This window comes from Solanum lycopersicum, chromosome 9 (genome assembly GCF_036512215.1).
Source record: "Solanum lycopersicum chromosome 9, SLM_r2.1".
NCBI lineage: Eukaryota > Viridiplantae > Streptophyta > Magnoliopsida > Solanales > Solanaceae > Solanum > Solanum lycopersicum.
This window is the reverse complement of record NC_090808.1, coordinates 59,518,732-59,538,973: the sequence shown is the minus strand read 5'-3', so window position 1 is coordinate 59,538,973 and position 20,242 is coordinate 59,518,732. Positions and strand designations below refer to the sequence as shown.

General features: G+C 40.4%; 2 protein-coding genes across 2 annotated transcripts; both read left to right on the top strand.

Moving 5' to 3' along the window:
- The first annotated feature begins 5,280 nt into the window (after positions 1-5,280).
- On the top strand, positions 5,281-8,270 carry LOC138338630 (uncharacterized). The gene is made up of 4 exons (XM_069289603.1): positions 5,281-5,975; positions 6,588-6,872; positions 6,947-7,862; positions 8,145-8,270. The coding sequence occupies exons 1-4, from the start codon at positions 5,281-5,283 to the stop codon at positions 8,268-8,270; spliced, it is 2,022 nt and encodes a 673-aa protein (XP_069145704.1).
- Positions 8,271-8,405: 135 nt separating this feature from the next.
- On the top strand, positions 8,406-8,984 carry LOC138338629 (uncharacterized). Its single transcript, XM_069289602.1, has one exon. It carries the CDS (start codon positions 8,406-8,408, stop codon positions 8,982-8,984), a length of 579 nt encoding a protein of 192 aa, XP_069145703.1.
- Positions 8,985-20,242: the final 11,258 nt, after the last annotated feature.

Below are 20,242 nucleotides of genomic sequence, written 5' to 3'. Positions count from 1 at the left end.
AAACCTTCCATAGAGAACATCTCGGATTGGTTAGGGCTAAGAAAGGACTTCACTTATTGGTGTCAGGACTCCCACGTGATGTTCAGAGATCTCTACATCAGATTCGGACACGCAAGTTTCTACGCCGCGTATAATTGGGAGTTTAAGATTTCCTACAGGGAGTGGAATGAGGTGCGCCCCTTGGCGTTTGTCGTGGCCTTGTTGGGAACAATGGTCTTCCCGCACGGTCCGAGTCTGAGCATCAACACCAGAGTCATAACGCTAGTCCATACGCTGTTCAAGGGATACGAAAATCAAGGAACAACAAAGTACTACTCCGTAGCTCCGATCATATTATCAGACATATATCGAGCCTTGCGTAAATGCAAAGAAGGACACCGATATTTCTAGGGGTGTAATCTGCTCCTCCAATGGTGGATTCTCAGCCACTTGGCGAAGGGTGCTGGAACTCGAGAATTGCACACTCTCGACAACAAGAACACTCTCAAGGACCTAAACGACTTACTATTCTGGGCAAACATGAACAATCGGAGAACAAGAGGGAGATGGGCCCAAATTTTCTCCAAATAGAGAGAGGAGGACCTCCAATGGATGCTCGACCGCTTCATACCCAAGGAAGTTGTCGTGGAGATTCGTAGATGTGTCGTGCTCCCTTTACCTGGCATTCGAGGAATTCACCCTTACGCGCCATTCCGAGTCTTGCAACAGTTCAGAAAAAATAGACCATGCCCAGAGAAGCGTATTATGGCGCTTATGTATATGACATTGGGGACGACAGAGTGGACGACGCTTCGGAAATGCTCAGAGAATGGAAAAACGCCAAGCGCATGGGTAAAGATACTATCGTCCCTGACCGATTCGACGCTGGATATGACAAAGGTTACAAAGCATGGTTGAAGAAGGATATACAAAATATCTCCTTTCAGATTCCGCGTAGCTTTCGCAGTGTGACAGACAAAGAAGCCAAAGCAGTGGCCGAATTGTGAGAGTTAAAGGAAGAAGCCAATGAAGTCTATGCCAAGTTCGTAGAGAATCAAGACGCTCTTGAGAGGGAAACTTGAGAGATCGAGACACTGAGGCAGGGGTATGATGAGTTTGACAGCTGGATCCAACAGAAAATCGAGAGGATGCGATACGAGATTCTGGAAGACAAAGGGCGTCTGGGTGAAGGTTTTCTGTTGATGCTGAGGTACATGTATCAGCAGCACAAAATCTAGAAAGACGACGACGGAGAAGGACCATCCGAAGCTGCATAGTGGACATCGCCCCTGCGCGGGTTTTTCTTTGTTTGTATTCACACTACTTTAGCCCCTGCGTGGGCCTGATTTTGTTGCAATTTCTAATAGACCCTGCTTGGGTTTGTCTATTTCCCTTTTCGAACATTTTACTCATTATTAAATATTATTTTGGGGGGAATCATTTATTTGGTTTAAATTCACACGTACATCATTTGAATGCGCTAGGCCTACCCTTGGCACAAAAGGGTCCCCATGCATGATTAGGACGTGATATATATGTGTATTTAAATGCTTATGTGTTACGATGCTTTGAATGAGGATATCGTAAACCCACTCCTAGCCAAAATTCCAAAGAGTATACGGAAGCCACTATTACAAATGTCTGACCAAAATTCCCAAGTCTCAAGTTTCTCACGCAAAAATCCATCTCCCATACCTCAAATCCTGAATACCGCTCTATCGTCTCAGAAAAGGTGAATCACTGCTATGGACAAGGCAAGAACGTCCAGACAGAGCTCAATGAGGAGGAATAGCGAAGAAAGATCGAGCGAGTCACTCGAGAAATTCAGAAGATTAAGGAGGAAGGACTCAAAGTAGATATGACCACGGCAATCTACAAAGTTGCGGTCACGACCTTGGATGAAGATCTGGCATCGCAGATAAAAAGAAAGAAGGAGGTTGAGATGGAAACCTAAAGCCTAAGAAAAAGGTTGAACTTGCTTCTTTTGGAGGTACATGAAGGAAAGGCGAGGGAAGCGAAGATAGATATTGAGACTGCTGTGTTGTTGGCCAGAAGTGCGTCCCTCGATGAGAAACTGACGACGTGCAGCAACTCAAACGGCGGAAAATACCTCGCCCGTGGCCAGAAAGCAGATAACAATAGTCCTGACAATAAAGTAATTGAGGAGGACGATGAGGAGGAGATCGTCTACAAGCCTCCATTTCTGATTGTTTGAAAGAGAAGGAATGACGCAGCCACAAGATGGGAAATCACCCAAATGCTGTCGTTATCTTCTAGGAATTTCAATGTTGTTTTTCAACTCCCTTGTAATCGCAATGAAAGAATGAATGAAAATATTTCATCCTACTCGAACTACGTTGGGCCTGAATTCTTCTTGTGAGATACGTAGGCAGCCTTTCCCGGCCCGGCCCCTATCGCTGAAAATTTTCATTCTCCTCCGTGTTTCGAGGATACGAAGACAAGATCAATGGGCATCGAAAAACAGTTGCAAGAAGACCATAGCTCAACTTGATTCAGCCTTCCTGAGATAGCATTAAACAAACAAATTCCTATTTGTTCAAAATATATTTTCGTCCTTATTCGTGGGTTGAAATATCCTCAAACGAAGCGACTTATGTGTTTATCTGTTTTCCGTGCGATATTATGCATTTTGTGCTCCGGATATGCACTAACAAATTTGCCTTTGAGTTGTTTCACCTCTCAGGTACCTTTAACTAATCTGTGTCGATAAAAGCTGGCAGATCACCCCTACTTCACCAGATCAAAAGGTCCCGCAGATTCCTTCCCCGGACAAAATGCTGACAGAGAAAATACAGCCATGGGAGACAATAATGATGAAGTTAGCCTCACAGATGTTGTGGTGGCTCAGCCCACCGTGGCAGAGCAAAATGAGCTAATTGCGCAACTGATGCAGCAGATAGCAGATATGAGGGTCGAGATGCAGTGAAGGCAAGACACGCCTCCACCCGGGTTTGGCCCTAATTTTATCGACGCAAGACCTCTGACGTACTTCCCCTCGTCCAACTTGGATCCTACTCAGAACCATCCGTCGACACCCGTGCATAGCCCGTCCGGGATAGATATAACAACCCAAAACCCCCAATACGCTTCAGTATCCTATCAAACCCCCTCACCGCTTCCAAACAACCCTCCACAAATGACACCACACCCCCAGAATACTCAAACAGCCCCACCAACCCAAAATCAGAACAAAAATCCGACCGCCTTCAACCCCCAAACACCACATCCCCACTTGACCCAAAATACCAACCCTCAAAACTATCCACAAAACTATCAAACTGCACAGAACGTCCCGAGCCCTTCCATAGCTCCACCCCTCCCAAAAAGAACCACCTTTCAAGTCACCATCTCGGCCAAGCATGAGGTGTACGGTTCCGAGTTGAACCATTACAAGGAGCATGAGAGAGAGTGGAAGGCGAGGGAAGAAACGAATATTAACATAAAGGAGGAGATCAAAAAGGCAATGAAAGAATTGCAATGCATTCCAAACGTAACTGGGTTAAGTTATGTGGAACTGTGTATCCACCCAGATTTGAATCTCCCTAAAGGGTTCAAAATCCCGAAGTTTGATACCTTCGGAGCGGTGGGCAACCCCATGGCGCAATTAAGAGTATACTGAGACCAACTCGTGGGAGTTGGCAAAGATGAAGCTCTACTGATGAGGTTGTTCAGCCGGAGTCTGTGCGGTGAGGCCCTGGAATGGTTCACGTCACACGAAACTTGACAATGGCCCAGTTGGAGCGCACTAGCCAAAGACTTCATCGATAGATTTGCATACAACGTCGAGATAGTCCCTGATCGGTATTCCTTGGAGAAAATGAAGCAGAAATCCACAGAAAGGTATCAGGAATTTGGATACAGACGGAGGAAAGAGGCAGTGAGGGTGAGGCCTCCGATGACAGAGAAGGAGATTATAGAGGTGTTCGTACGGGTGCAAGAGCCCGAATACTATGACAGGATCATCTTGTTGATCAGCGCCAAGTTCGCTGAGATAGTCAAAGTGGGTGAGACTATCGAAGATGGCCTGAAGTCGAGAAAGATAGACCGAGTGTCCACGACGCCTGGATCTTCCGGACTTGTGAGGAAGAAGAGAGAGGAGGTTGCCGCTATTTCATACGGGGGAAGAAAAGTTCCTAGAAACTCCTCGCGTCCTTAAGACCGCTCCAAGCCTCCACCAAAGTCTCACCAAGCCTATCGTCCACAATCCAATCATTCTGGCAACTACCATGCTGCCCCCGCTTATCCAGATGCTCAAATTTTGTCATATCAAAATCCACCCCCAAATCCCCAAAATTTTCCCTCTGTATACCCAAATTACCCCCAAGCTTATCAAATTCCTCCCCCTTACCAGAATGTCGCTCCCAGCTGCACAAATGTATAGCCAAGCTATCGAGCACCTTCCCCCGCATATCAAATCCAAACTCCAGCATATCAAAGCCCTCCCAAATAACCAAGCTCCAATGCCAAATTACCAGACAAATCCCTACCCTAGAACCCAAGCTCCTCGCCCAAATGCTCGCAATTATCAACAGGTTCCTCCCCCTCAACAGAACGGGTATGATCCTTCTCGTCCCAGGTTTGAGAAGAAGCCCTCCAGAAACTTTACCGCACTGGCTGAAAGTAGAACCAAGTTGTTCGAAAGATTATCCGCGGCTGGATACATCCACCCTATGGGGCCCAAGCCCGTGGATGTCAACTCCAGATTCTACAAACAAGAGCAGAGATGTGCTTATCATTCCAACAGCGTTGGACATGGCACTGAAGACTGTATCAATCTTAAGCACAAGATCCAGAAATTTGATCAACCAGGAAGTGGTCTCCCTCTAGCCTGCGGCGCCGAACTTCAATACAAATCCGCTGTCGAATCATGGGGGTGGAAACATCAACATGATAGAAATAGACGAAGATGAGTGTGAAACTAAGAGGATTACTCTTGTTGCGCAGGAAGACTTGGAAAAGGTTGTCGCTTCTTTAAGCGTCAGGGAAAAAGAAGAGTTCGTTATTCTGACACCTGCAAAGGTTGTTGCCTTGGTGACCTCGAAGACTCTCGCCAAACCCAAGTTTGTCATAGAAACGGCCGTGGCCCAAGGCATGACTAGATCTGGCAGATGCTACACTCCTGATGAGCTTGATCTCGGAGGACAAAAGAAAGATCATGTCAAAAGACCAATAAGTGAAGCAGAAGCCGAGGAGCTCTGGAGGAGAATGCAGCCTAAAGATTACTCCATTGTCAAGCACTTGGAGAAGACTCCAGCCTAGATTTCTGTGTGGGCTATACTGATGAGCTCCTGGTCCCACAGACAGGCTTTGATGAAAACCCTGGATGACACATACGTTCCCTCGGGTACAAGCAGCGACAACGTAGCTGCCATGATTCACCAAGTCATTTGGGGACACCGCATCAGCTTCTGCGATGATGAATTGCCGGCCGAAGGGAGATCCCATAACAAAGCTCTACACGTCACTGTGATATGCCGCGAAAAGGTCGTCAATCATGTTTTGGTAGACGATGGATCTGGTTTGAACATATGCCCCTTGTCCACATTGAAACAGCTGAGGTTTGACCTCGGAAAATTTAAGCAAAACCAGGTTAATGTAAGGGCGTTCGATGGTCTACAAAGGGACACATTAGGAGCGGTGAACTTAACCCTCCCAATGGGCCCGGCGGAGTTTGAGGCAAAGTTCCAAGTGTTGGATATCGACACTAGCTATAACCTTCTTTTGGGAAGGCCATTCATTCACATGGCTGGAGCTGTCCCCTCCACTCTCCACCAAATGATGAAACTAGTATGGAAAAATGAAGAGCTAGTTATTCATGGTGAAAGAAACCACTCAGGCAAGCAGGTACCGGTCTTTGACGAGATGCCACAAGGTTCAGATTTTTACACGGTGGAGTTGGTAAATGCCACCGATGAGGGTTTGGTCCCGCAGACTCCCATGTCGTCCGTGTACAGAATGATCGCCACGGTAATGCTGTAGAATGGGTTCGAACCAGGTTTCGGATTGGGAAAAAATTCCTAAGGGATTATCGGGCCAGTTCCTGTCCTTGTTAAAGGATCCAAATATGGTTTGGGGTACATCCCCACAGATGACGATGCGAAGATCAAGAAGAAAAAGGATCAAGAGTTAGCTAAGCCGATCCCGCATCTGTATCAATCCAATCCAGTCCGGGAGCATGCCGAGCCTGAAGACTGTGGGGAAGGAATCTGTGACCTTTTCAAGGAGATCAATTCTATCATCGAATAGGAGGTCGAGCCAGCTAGAATTCGTGATGCGGAACCAGGGGACATGCTGCAGAATTGGACTTCCACGCCAATCCTGATGTCCCGAACTCTTTGGTATAAAGGAGTTATTTTATGCATACTAAAATCGGTGGTTGTACGGAAGAGGCACGAGACCCACCATTTCTGCATTTTTCTTAACAGTTCAAATGTTGAATTTTCGTTGTGATGTTTAAAAAGCGACATGGCCCTGTGCCTGACCAAAGTTTGCATTTTGTTTTAAATGAAAGCCTCCTTATTTTAACTTTGTTTATTTAATTGTTTGTTATACTTTACTTTCGTAATTTTGTCTGTTTACAATTTCAGTAACTTAAATTACAGACCTGCCAATATCATGTCATGTCATGGGCTAAATAAACAAAATGAGATAAACAACGACGAGGTTGACGACTACGACGAAGAAAGTGGGGAACCAGATTATGTTGCAGAAGAATTCCGACAATTCGAGAATCAACATAAACCGAATCTAGAGGAGACAGAAACGGTGAATCTGGGAGATTCGAAATGTGTCAAAGAAGTTAAGATCAGCACCTACCTGAATGAAACTCAGAAGGGGAGCCTGGTTCATTTGCTTGCCGAATACAGTGATGTGTTCGTTTAGGAAGTCGGTGACATGCAGGGGTTGAGTACTGATGTCGTATCTCATAAGCTACCTATCAACTCAGGGTTCGAAAATTCAAGCCTGAATTGAGTTTGAAGATAAAGGAAGAAATCACCAAGCAGATAGAGTCTCGATTGGTAGAAGTAACGCAATATCCATCCTGGTTGGCCAATGTCGTTCTGGTCGCCAAGAAAGATGGAAAAATCAGGATTTGTGTTGATTATAGAGACCTCAACAAGGCTAGTCCGAAGGATAATTTTCCGTTGCCGAATATCCATATTTTGATTGACAACTGTGCCAAACATAAGATGCAGTCATTTGTGGATTGTTACGCAGGTTATCACCAAATTTTAATGGATGAAGAAGACGCGGAAAAAATGGCATTCATCACACCTTGGGGTGTATATCACTACAGGGTGATGCCGTTCGGCCTAAAGAACGCCGGTGCCACTTACATGAGAGCCATGTCGACTATTTTCCATGACATGATTCACAAGGAAATTGAAGTGTATGTGGACGACGTCATAATCAAATCCCGCGAGAGTTCGGATCATTTGACACACCTGAGAAAATTCTTTGAACGTTTGCGTCGGTACAACTTGAAGCTAAATCCCGCCAAATGTGCTTTTGGAGTCCCAGCTGGAAAGTTGTTGGGATTTATAGTCAGCAGAAGAGGCATTGAGTTTGACCCCTCGAAGATCAAAACAATTCAAGAGTTACCTCCACCGAAAACGAGAAAAGAGGTGATGAGTTTCTTGGGGAGGTTAAACTATATCAGCCGGTTTATAGCACAATCAACAGTATGCGAGCCCATTTTCAAGTTGCTGAAGAAAGACGCCCCGACTAAATGGACTGAGGAGTGCCAAACTGCTTTCGACGCTATCAAGAGCTATTTGTCTAACCCAACAGTATTGGTTCTGCCACGAGAAGGGAGTTTTTTGTTGCTGTATTTGTCTGTTTTGGATAGTGCCTTTGGATGTGTACTTGGTCAACACGACGAGACAGGGTAGAAGGAAAAGGCTATCTACTACATAAGCAAGAAATTTACTTCGTACGAGTCCCGGTACACTTTGCTGGAGAGAACATGTTGTGCTCTGACGTGGCTTGCCCAGAAATTGAGACACTACTTTTCTTCGTATACTACATATCTCATTTCCAGAATGGATCCATTGAAGTACATCTTCTAGAAAGCGATACCAACGGGAAAGTTAGCTAAATGGCAAATGCTGTTGAGTGAGTTTGATATCGTGTATGTGACTCAGAAGGCAATAAAGGCACAAGCTTTGGCTGATCATCTTGCAGAAAATCCCGTTGACGAAGAATATGAGCCACTCAAGACTTACTTTCACGATGAAGAAGTGTCATTTGTGGGTGAAGATATCTCTTAAGCGTATCCAGGTTGGAGATTATTCTTTGACGGAGTGGCGAATCACCAAGGTAAAGGTGTTGGAGCGGTCTTAGTGTCAGAATCTGGTCAGCACTATCCTATGGCAGCTAAACTCCGGTTCAATTGCACAAATAACATGGCTGAATACGAAGCTTGTATTCTTGGTTTAAAAATGGTCGTCGACATGAACGTCTGCGAGTTATTGGTTATTGGAGATTCAGACCTCTTGATTCATCAGGTTCAAGGAGAATGGGCTGTGAAAAACCCGAAAATTGTACCTTACGTACAGTATGTGAAAAATCTGTGTAAAAGGTTTCGCAAGATCGAGTTCAGACACACTCCCAGAATACAAAATGAATTAGCTGATGCTCTTGCCACCATCGCTTCAATGATTAAACATACGAATACTGATTACATTGACCCGCTGGATATAGATTTGAAGGAACATCCAGTCCATTGTTCACACGTTGAATTAGAACCAGATGGTTTGCCTTGGTATTTTGACATAAAGAGATACTTGGAGTCTGGGACATATCCAGAAGACGCTACATCTGGTCAGAAGAAGTTGATACACTGTATGGATCTTAATTTTTTCCTAAATGGAGAAGTCCTGTACAGGAGGACTCCAGATCTGGGTCTTTTAAGATACGTGGATGCTGCTGAAGCGGTGAGGCTTATTGAACAGATACATGTTGAAGTTGCGGTACACACATGAATGGGCTCACTTTGGCAAGAAAGGTGCTTCGAGCCGGTTATTTCTAGATGACTATGGAGAATGACTGTTGCAAATTCGTGCAAAAATGCCATAAATGTCAAGTGCACGGCTATTTGATACCGGTGCCACCTCACGAACTTAATGCTATGAGTTCACCTTGGCCATTTGTAGCTTGGGGAAAAGATGTCATCGGTCCTATATAGTCGTCCGCTTCTAATGGACACATGTTTATTTTGGTTGCCATTGATCATTTCACCAAGTGGGTGGAAGCAGCCTCTTACAAGTCGGTAACCAAGAAAGTGGTGGTCGATTTTGTCCGCAACAACTTGATATGCAGATTTGGAGTTCCGGAATCCATCATTACATATAACGGTGCAAATCTCAACAGTCACCTAATGAAAGAGATATTCGAACAATTTAAGATTATTCATCGAAAGTCAACTGCTTATCGCCCCCAAATGAACGGAGCTGTAGAGGCCGCCAACAAGAATATCAATAAGATTTTGAGGAAAATGATTGACAAACAGCGAGGTTGGCATGAAATGTTGCCATACGCTCTGCTAGGTTATCAAACAACAGTCAGAACATCGACTGGTGCTACTTCATATTTGCTAGTATATGGAACAGAAGCAGTCGTACCTATTGAAGTCGAGATACCATCGTTGAGGATCATCCAAGAAGCCGAATTAAGTAACGCCGAATGGGTTGGTAAATGGATTGATCAACTAGCTTTGATTGATGAGAAAAGAATGGTCGCCGTTTGCCATGGCCAGTTGTATAGACAGAGAATGACCCGCGCGTTTCACAAAAGAGTAAGAGCCAGAAATTTTGAAGTTGGTCAGTTGGTTCTTAAGCGTATTTTTCCTCAACAAGACGAGTACAAAGGAAAGTTCGCACCAAACTGGCAAGGTCCTTACATGGTTCGTAAAGTATTATCTGGAGGTGCTTTGGTCCTGTCAGAGATGGATGGCGCTGTATGGCCCAAGCTATCAACTCAGATGCTGTCAAGAAATACTATGCGTGAAGTTTCGTTTTGTGTTTTCTATCATTTGCTTGTAATCGTTCTGTTTGCTTGTATTCGTTCAATTTGAATTCTTATCCCTCTTTTTAATGAACTACGTCTGACCTGAATTCTCGAGAACGAGATACGTAGGCGGCCTATGTCGGCTTCGGTCACCCCATTTACTTCCCTTTTAATAATTTCTTTGTGTCTGAACTACGTTTGACCTGAATTCTCAAGAATGAGATACGTAGGCGGCCTTTGTCGGCCTCGTTCGGTTTCTTTGTAAATTGTATTCTTGTTAACCTTAAGGGGGAACTACGTTTGACCTGATTCCTGCCTCAACGAGATACGTAGGCGCCACAAGGGTTCGGTCATATCTCTCGTAAGATTTCTATTCCCCTTTACAATAGGAACTGGATAGAATTTTTGAGAGGGACTCAAAAATTCTCCGGAAGAAGCCTTCTCTTCAGCAAGTCAAACCAAAGACGTTGAGATTTGCGACTGGGACAGAATTTTTGAGAGGATCTTAAAAATCCCGCGATCTGTTCAGTTACAGTAGAAGGATAAGCAGGACAGTAAACTGGGACAGAAATTTTGAGGATGGCCTCAAAATTTCTTTATGGGTTTTCCCTACAAGTCCGGAGTGCCTCTAAAACTCATCAGCGAATGTCGGACTCAAATGAGCTCGTTAAGCCTGACATGACCTGACTTGGCAGTGACTTTTTCAAGATACTAATTTCTTAAAAATTTCTTATTTCCCTTAAAATTTCCCCTTTGTGTTTCATTTGTTTTGGCATAAGATATTTTCTTATATATCAAGAGTCGGGAGATCGGGAAATCAACCGGAGATATCAAGACAAGGAGCAAACAACCGAAGGAATCGACACATATCAGTATGTTTAAAACTGACAATTTTTCTGTGGATGCAGGTTTATAGCTTTGCTTTGAAATCGGCTGAATTCTCCCGATGGATGAATATGGAGAGCTCCCAAAGAGGAGAAAACCATAACCAAAACCAGTGAAGTTACTGATAGCGGGAGGCTGTTCATCTCATTTGTGTCAGGATGCTTGTGAATGTGTTTGTTTATGTCAAGACATTCCCAACAATATGATATTACAAAAGTGTCCAGCCAAATTCAAAGGTGAATCAAATAGGAATCTCAACGAGGATTTCACGATTTTATAGAGTATGCTATTTGCATTGCTTTATCAAAGCAAGATAATTATTGTCGATCAAGACAATGCATTACATCAGAAGAGATAGTTGTGCTATTATTATTTTACCATTATCGATCAAGTCGATATATTATTTGAAGATCGTCTTGCCATTATCCGCGGAGGTGATATACATATTCATTCATCGCGAAATTCATACACTGAAGAATCATGCATCGCGGAATCATGCATCACGGGAGTCATGCATCGCAGAAGTCATATACTGCTGAAAAATCATGCATCGCGGAATTCATACACTGAAGAATTATGCATCGCGGAATCATGCATCGCGGGAGTCATGCATCGCGGAAGTCATATACTGCTGAAAAATCATGCATCGCGGAATTTATACACTGAACAATCATGCATCGCGGAATCATGCATCGCGGAAGTCATATACTGCTGAAAAATCATGCATCGCGGAAGTCATACTGCAGAAATCATGCATTGCGGAATCATGCATCGCGGAAGTCATATACTGCAGAAAAATCATGCATCGCGGAAGTCATGCATCGCGGAAGTCATATACTGCAGAAAAATCATGCATCGCGGAAGTCATGCATCGCGGAAATCATGCATCGCGGAAAAATCATGCATCGCGGAAAATCATGCATTGCGAGTCAACAATTATGTACACGAGAAGATTTCATGCCTCGTCAAAATTTATACATCGCGAGAAGATTTCATACCTCGCCGAAATTTAGACACGACGAGAAGATTCCATGCCTCGTCAAAATTTATACATCGCGAGAAGATTTCATGCCTCGCTGAAATTTAGACATCGCGAGAAGAATTTATACCTCGTTGGAATTTGTGCATCACGAGAAGGGTCCGTGCCTCGTTGAAAATCATGCATCGCGGAAAAGTCATGCATTGCGGAAAATAATGCATTGCGAGTCAATAATTATTCACGACAAGAAGATTACATGCCTCGTCAAAATTTATACATCGCGAGAAGATTTTATGCCTCGTTGAAATTTAGACATCGCGAGAAGAGTTCATACCTCGCCGAGATTTATGCATCACGAGAAGAATCCATGCCTCGTTGAAATTTGAACATGTCGAGAAGATTTCATGCCTCGCAGGAATTTACATATCGCGGGAAGATATTCATGCCACGCAAGAGGACATACACGGATAAAGAAAGATCAACACTTATCCATTGGCCTCGATTGCATTCTGTTATTTCTTATAAAAGTAAACATCAAGAAAAGCATCGAAGATAACGACAAAAGAAACATCAATATCGCATCATCATTTATTTATTTATTTCGACATCAAATATAGAATATATTGAAGAGTATATCGCAAAACACAAGGCATAAGCTTTATTTGCTGGACGTCAGACCGATCGAGTCGACGACAAATATCGAGGAGAACAACGAAGTGTCGACGTGGTAAAAAGACACTGTCTCCCATCCTAATTGCATTTTTAAGCTGACGAGTTTTATCTCAGTCTTTGTCGAGAGCATCCAAAAGGATGAATTCTCCAAAAACCACAAGTGCGGACGACATCAAAAAGGATGCAGCACAACGTGGAACTCTTTCTTAGCAGCGAACTGGACAGTGTCCAAAGAGGAATGTCAAACTCTTAGGACGCGACCAGAGGAGCGACTTCCACCACAATCGAACCACCCTCTCGAAGCATGTAGGTCTTTCTTTAGTTATGTCAGTTTCAGTCTCGCGTCCGGAAGTTTTGATTTATCGGAAGCAAGTTTCCAATCTGAGTGACGATGCGCCAAGAGCTTTGGAAATTATGTCTGTGTAAGTTCTTAATTATGGGTGTGAAGCGCCACATTCATGGCTAAGAGGTTACAAGCCTGCTTTTCATACTCGTTGATTTGTCACTTGTCCAAAACCAAAGGTTATCTAGCATAATAGATTTCCTTTTCCACCTATTAAGTCGAACTACACACAGCCTGATTTCGAAGGTTTAAGGATATGTAGGCGGATTCAATGTTGAAACTCAGCTGTATTCTAACACTCGCTCTTGAATTCTATTCTCGAGCATTCCGATACCTTCATAATCCGGTATCGAAGTGGCTTTTGATTCTTTCAAAATCATGCGGTAAATCAAACTTATCAAACTACAAGTGGCCTGAATTCTCATATAGCCTGAGATATGTAGGAAACCCGTTTTCAAGGGTTCGGCCATAATTCCTAAACTCTTTGTCAAATCCTTCCTTAAAATGAATAGGGTTGGTCAAAATTGGTTTGGTCAATTTCATTTTCCTTGAGTTTCTTGCATCAACCCAAGTAAAATGAGGGATAGTTGTTGACACCCAATTTTGACCCACGTCGGCGTAAATTAATTATCGAGCTTCGTAAGTTTTCCAAATTATTTTAATTAATTAATTTTATAATTTTGCAAAAATTAAATAATATAATACATGAATTTTATGTTACTTCGAATACATTTAACATAACTTTCGATAATATGTGTTTTACATAATTATGTATATAAGTAGTATATCTTATGCTTATCCCAAAAAACCATCAAAATGTACATTTAAATGTTTTATTTAACTAGTTTATTTTAAATCACAATTATATTTTAATCGCCATTTTACCATTAAATAGTTATGTTACTAAGTAAATAAGCTCGTTAATAAATTTATACCAAACTCGTTTTGTTTTAAATCAATTACCTTATATTAATTTGACTCTTTTTCCTTTTTGATTCAAATTTGGGCCCCTTCCCTTTTGTCTCTTCTTAGCCTATGTATTTTCTTAATCTCTTTTTCTAATTCCCAGGCCCAAACATCATCCCAATTCTTCATCCCAATCCAACCCAACTCCCTTTTTTATAGCCTAAACCCATAACCCGTTCCCTAAAAATTAATCCCAACATTCCCAGGCCCATTTCTCCCTCAGGCGGCCCACATCTTAATTTCGCCCCGATAAAAACCCCTCAACCCAACCCAATAAAAACCCCGACCCGACCCAAATCCCTTCCCCCCCCCCTATTCTTCTTCCTCACACGACATGCCCAACAGAAACCCAGAAAAGAAATACCCAAAAACGGAAACCCCCCCCCCCTCACGCGTTCTTCAGGAAAATAGTACGAACCCAGAAAAGCAGAAAGCTTCTCCAAACGCGTCAAAATTCCCACAATCCATAACCCACGCGCAAGGAAAAATTCCCAGAAACGCACTTTCTCCGTTTCGTCTTCTCCCTCATGTGGCGCTCAACCGCATCGCTCCCTCTCTCTCCCTATCCGTTCGTACCTCTTTTGGAGGACGACCTTTTCATACGTGAGCAGGCCAGATGGATCCATCCCCTTGCCCCTGCGTCCTTGGAGCGCAATCAAACGGCTCCCATTCCTTGTCCGTTGCAAATGGTACAAGTATTGTACTATTGACAGCTTCAACCTTATCTTCCTAGGTTTGAATTTCAAAATGGAGGGAAAAAGTTCCAATTTACCCCAAACCTTTTCCTATTTCCCCCCGCCCTCCTAGAGAAACCCTAATTTTCCCCTCCTATATAAACCCCCACCTCATACATGGTAAGGGTTTGGATTTTCGTGGTTAGAAATTGGGTTAGAGATTTTTGAGGTTGATAAGGAAAAGAGGGGAAGAATCCTTGGCTTCACTGTTTATTGGAAGAAAGGTTTCAGAAATTCCAGAAATACCGCTTTGTCACAGAGGACTGGCGAGTTGTTCGATTCCGCGACTCGTGTTTCATCATCTCGTGTTCGCATTTTTCCGTTTGGTGTGGAAGTTGTTGTCGTTTGCTGCTTGTTCCCGTCTCGGTATCGCTGCATCCTAAAAGGTAATATTCTTTCCTTTTCGATCATGTCTTGTTCTGAATGCTTTTAGTTATTTGGTCTCCCCTGAATTTGGTGTACATGGTGGTTTCTCGTTTGGTCTTGCTGCACCGATATGTTATTTTTCGAGTCGTTTCTGTTTTCACTCCCTCTTCGAGTCTCTGCGATGTAGAGTCATGAAGTGGTCTCGAGCGAGAGATAGCATTCGTCGCCTGAGTTTTGCTTATGTAGCTTTACAATATGTATTGGTTTGGCTGTATAATTTTCATTTTCCATCGAAGTATCACGTTGATTTTGTATGTTCGTAAATACCTTGTTGGGTTCGCTTTCGTTTGTTTTTTTTTAGTCTGCGAATTTGTGTTCCCTCGTTGGCTCGCTATGTGGTTTCTATCAACAGCATGCTTTCCCTGTTATTAGTTTAAGGTTGTTTAAAATTTGTATGGGTGAGCATTGGATGGGTTGCTCATAGGCTGTTGCCACTTTACGCTTAACATATATTGCATCTACACGAATCTGCATTGTTGTTTCCCTCTCTACACTTAGTTTTCATCTCGTCATATCCTGTCAGTGAATGAGTTGAGATGCCCGCATGGAGTTGTGTTGAGTTTTCAGTCGTCTAAAGGTCATGTATTGTTTGGGTTTTCCTGTTCGGCATCGGTACTGTCACGTATGTGAGTTTCGCCCTTTCGAAATTAATTGAAGGAATCACACGAGGTAGCTGCATCTTGTTTTCCTTAGTTTACATGTAGTTTTCTCCATTTTTGAAGCTTTGGCGTTCCATTAACTCAAGTAATTTTAATAAACTACTTTGTTTGTTTCTCACTTTGTCAAAGTTTCGATGAAGAGTTGCCCCCACTTATCTTTGGGTGACTCAAATAAATTTGTCATTATTAGTTACCTTATGTATATAAGTTTCGTTTCGTGGAGCCACAGTAAAAAAAAATATATATATAATATAGAGTCATTCTTGTGTTGAGTCAGATAAGGAAATTGTGACAAAATGTCACTCATCTTCTCATTTTCTGCTTAAATTCAATTTGGTGTTGGACTGTTATATATCGTTTCGATCGAACGAGTATTTTTTTTTCTTTGGGAGTTTTGTCTGTTGATGTTGCGTACCGGTTCGTCCTATATTCCTTTTTGCAACTATGTGTTTAGCTTACTGCCTGGCAGATTTTGTTTTTACTCGAACCACGGCTCCTTTTATTTTCTAGTTTTGGATAAATTTGTTCCCGTCTAATTGTTTTATATACTATTTGCGAGAAATTAAGTTTGGTTAATATTGGGTTGTTTTTATGCTTACTGTTGTGAGTTTATTTTAATCCTCTAAGTTTAAAATTAAATGCCCATGAAAGGAGATAGAAGAGAATTGTGTTTGTGTTAGTTATTTGGTTAAGGTGCTGATTCTCATTCTATTTGTTTTTTCATTGTGGCATGTGAATACCCCCCTCGAGCCCGTCTTTGGGGCTCCCCTTTTCTTGGTCATTCCGGAAGAGCCGTAAAGGCTCAATCCCTTTGTCAAGTTGAGGCAACGTACAACGCAAATGATCAAAGAGTGAAGCAATCCAAGAAGGCGAAATTGGATTTTATTCACTTTCTTGCATTCTTACTTGTAATGGGCATAAACCCTTATCGTTTTGATTTTATTGTAGTATTTCTGCATGCTTAGACTAGGACAGGTGCGAGATAGAAATGGGTCGAACACCCAAAAATAGGTGGGTCCAAAATTCGGTCAAGGCAAACAGTACCCGAATTTGGACCCAAAATCTCTCTCTCTCTCTCTTTTATTATTCGTTTACACGTTTACTTGAATGTCGTTAGTTAAGGTTAGAAAACTCCAAACCTCATAGAAACGCCTGACTATTCTATCAAAATTTAAAATTAAAACTAAATCTTACAACAAAATATCTTAAAATTCGTAAAGTTTGTTTAGACAAAAACTTTAATAATTTTAACTTCGAAACAGATTCGCAAAAATTGCAAGATAAACAATAAATATTTCAAAATTTGAAAATTCGCCTAAGTAAATTCCTAATAAGTTCAATAACAAAAGATTCGCAAAAGTTAAAATAAATAGTCAAATTGTTAATCGCCGGAAAACCGTATTTAACGGAGTGTCTTAGGTGCCTTCAACACCTTCCTAAGACACTAATAGGAATCCCGAACCCATAAAATATTTTCAAAACAATTTGCCTGTTTAAGTTGTTTGAAAATGATTTTCTTAATTTTTCTCAAAAATTAAGTGGAGACTCCTAAAATGTCGAAATAATCTTTAAAACAAAACAGACTCTTTCCGAAATTCATTTTTTCCGATAAAAACATCAATCATGAAATCTTGTCCCCCGCCATTTTAGTACCTTAAAAGAATAAGAAAATTATAGTCCCAATTTTCCAGAACCTGCAATTTCGCTTATGCCGCTGCACATGAATTTTAAATTCTACACCCTTATTACTTTGACAATCATTAGAAATCATTAGGCAAACATTATGCCATCATTAGGCAATCATTATATCATCATTAGCAATTAATTTTATCCTACTAAAAAACCATCCTACGGTACAATCTCTGTTAATATAGCAAATTTCCAATTCCTTAACAATATTAACTAATATAATAGTATTTTATTTTGGACACTTAGCAATTAAGGCATGCAAGCACCTAGAATATAATTTGCATCAACTCACCTGCAAAATTTGATTGAGTCGCCCACTTCTTTTCCGGTAAGTTTTTGTGCCCTTATTTCTTTCTTTTCTAATGATAATTAAGTACTTAAAGTGGTTAATTCCACTAAGTTAATTTAATTATATGGGTCAAGTATATAAGGTGAATTATGAATTTGGCCCACTAACTATTAGCTATATTAATTATTTATTAAAATTTTTATCAACTAGATACTCTTAGTTATCGAATATTTTAAAGTTTCCATTTAAATTTTAAGGAAAGAGTCAAAATAGTGGTAGTTCTCAAAACAACCTAGCGGGTCGTTACATCAAGTAAAACGAATACACCAAAATCATTATATTTTACTAAGTTCAACCTTGTAATGCTGAATAATAAGAGCTTTCAAGATATATTATCGTTTTTTTTTTATCATAGGATATTAGAAGGCTATGAAGTGGGACAAACTAATCTCATAAAAATTAATGTTTTGGATGCTATCAATTTTGTGATCTTGCTTGGACAACAAATGTTCAACAATAAACAATTAGCAAATTATTTTTGACACTGTAAAATTCGTACGAGGAGATGCGATATCAGAGAATTTGAATGAACTCACTTGTGAAAATGTAATTCATGAACTTGAGGTAATGATTAATGATCTCGGTTACCACAATAAAATGGATGTCAATCAATAACCTGTTGGATTATCCGGGTGAAAGTGATACATGTTCAGAGGTCCAGAGTTTAGAAGAAATTATGGATACCATCGGAAAAACAATGTTGATGATGAAGTTGAAGACAATACTATATCTTTGAAATTAGTTACACGTAAAGAAGCATTTGCCACATCTAGAACTCTTCACAATTTTATGGTGCAGTTCGAAAAGACAACACCGAAACTCTTGGATGAAATAAGAAAAGTTCGAGATGAGCTTCAACTAGATTTAAATTTTAAGAAAAACAACACACAATAAAATCATATTTCGCTAAATTTTCTTAGATATATTTGATCTTTTTAAAGGATTGTTGGTTTATGATATTAATGGGACCATCATATATTTATATAGGGATCTTTTGGAAATATTATCTTATCGAAATTGATGATTTCTTTCATTTTCCCAAGTCAAGACAGGAGAAAAATATTATTTTAAAAAGATTATTAATATATTGAGTATTAATTTATAGAGATTTTACTGTAGTTATTTTAACATTTATCAATGGACAGTGTAATGCGCAAAATACGTAAACTAATAATGATAAATCAATAATATTTTTTTCGATTCAATTTGCTGCGCACCCCTGATCATACCAACAATTGGATTGAACTTTTGATTGGTTTTTAGGAAATTAAAAATCTTGTAATACTTGAATATCGTGAGACACCATGATTTTATATTACATATGGAATATCTGCCTCCCAATGAATGATAATCTTTTTCAATAACATAAGAGAAACAATCTCTTATGGCAACATCATCACAAATGACATTCACTACCAACTAATAATCCTATCATGTCGAGTTAGTGGTGGAGTCAGAAAATTTTGATAAGAGATTCAAAATTTGAAGAAATCCTACCATGTCGAGCCAGTGATGGAGTCAAAATTTTCGATAAGGCATTCAAAATTTAACGAAATAGACACGTGAAGTAGTCGAGGGAGATTCGATAACTATCAAATATATATAAAAATTATTTTAACAATGTAAAAATAATATTATAATTTTTTGTCGAAAGGAATTCAGATGAACCGGCCTATTGCATTACTCTTTACAGTATAATATAAAAACACTCTCCTAGAAATAATACTAATTCGTCAAATATCATCCATATGCTTAAACATGATCATAGGTCCTATATATAGATTATCGTTATTGATAAAAGAACAATAATACTTAAAAAGCATAATTACTCCCTAAATTAAGATTGATTTTTTTAGTTAGACACTTTATTTCGTAGGAGTTCTATAGCCCCTTAAATTTTTCTTAAAAGTGAAAAAAAATGCTATTTTAGTAATGAAAGTTCCTTTCTTTTTGACTAGATTCTTATTTCTTGAAATCAACTTTTTTTCTCCATTATAATCCAGGAACAAAGTAATTCACTGACAAATATTAAAAATCATTTTAATGTATAATTAACTAGAAAATAATTAAGATATATAAATTCAAACGTTAGAAATATTATATTTCAAATTGAAGTGTTTTTCTTAGCAAACATTGTTGACTATGCCATTTCAGGAGGTTGGGTCAGGAATATGGTCTACTTTAGAGTTAATTTAGTCTTAAGTAAATGTAAGTATCAATTTTAAATTTTATTTTAAAAATCTTATAGTTATTGCATTATTAAATTTGTGTTAAAAGTTGTATTTTGACTAAAACAAGATGAATATTAATTTGATAAAATGACCAAATAGCCCTTTGGCTCGAAAACCGCTTGTTCTTCCAAAAAAAGAAAATCACTGTCACACTCAAAAGCACACCCTAGAAGATAGGGTACAATCTCAGATTGTAACCGGCGTACTGGACCTCTCGGAGGTCTTATACAAGCCCTTTCAAATCATTCATCGCATAAACATAGTGAAAAGTAGTGCGAAATTAAAACTTTTCACAAAACAT

What these genes read in the sequence shown, in the direction of transcription:
- LOC138338629 (XM_069289602.1), top strand. Translation starts at nt 8,406, where the DNA reads ATGGCTGAATACGAAGCTTGTATTCTTGGTTTAAAAATGGTCGTCGAC.
- LOC138338630 (XM_069289603.1), top strand. Translation starts at nt 5,281, where the DNA reads ATGAGCTCCTGGTCCCACAGACAGGCTTTGATGAAAACCCTGGATGAC. An exon ending in ATGATCGCCACGGTAATGCT is followed by an intron (nt 5,976 to 6,587) that starts GTAGAATGGGTT and finishes TTACAATTTCAG; the next exon opens with TAACTTAAATTACAGACCTG. An exon ending in CTTGCCGAATACAGTGATGT is followed by an intron (nt 6,873 to 6,946) that starts GTTCGTTTAGGA and finishes CTATCAACTCAG; the next exon opens with GGTTCGAAAATTCAAGCCTG.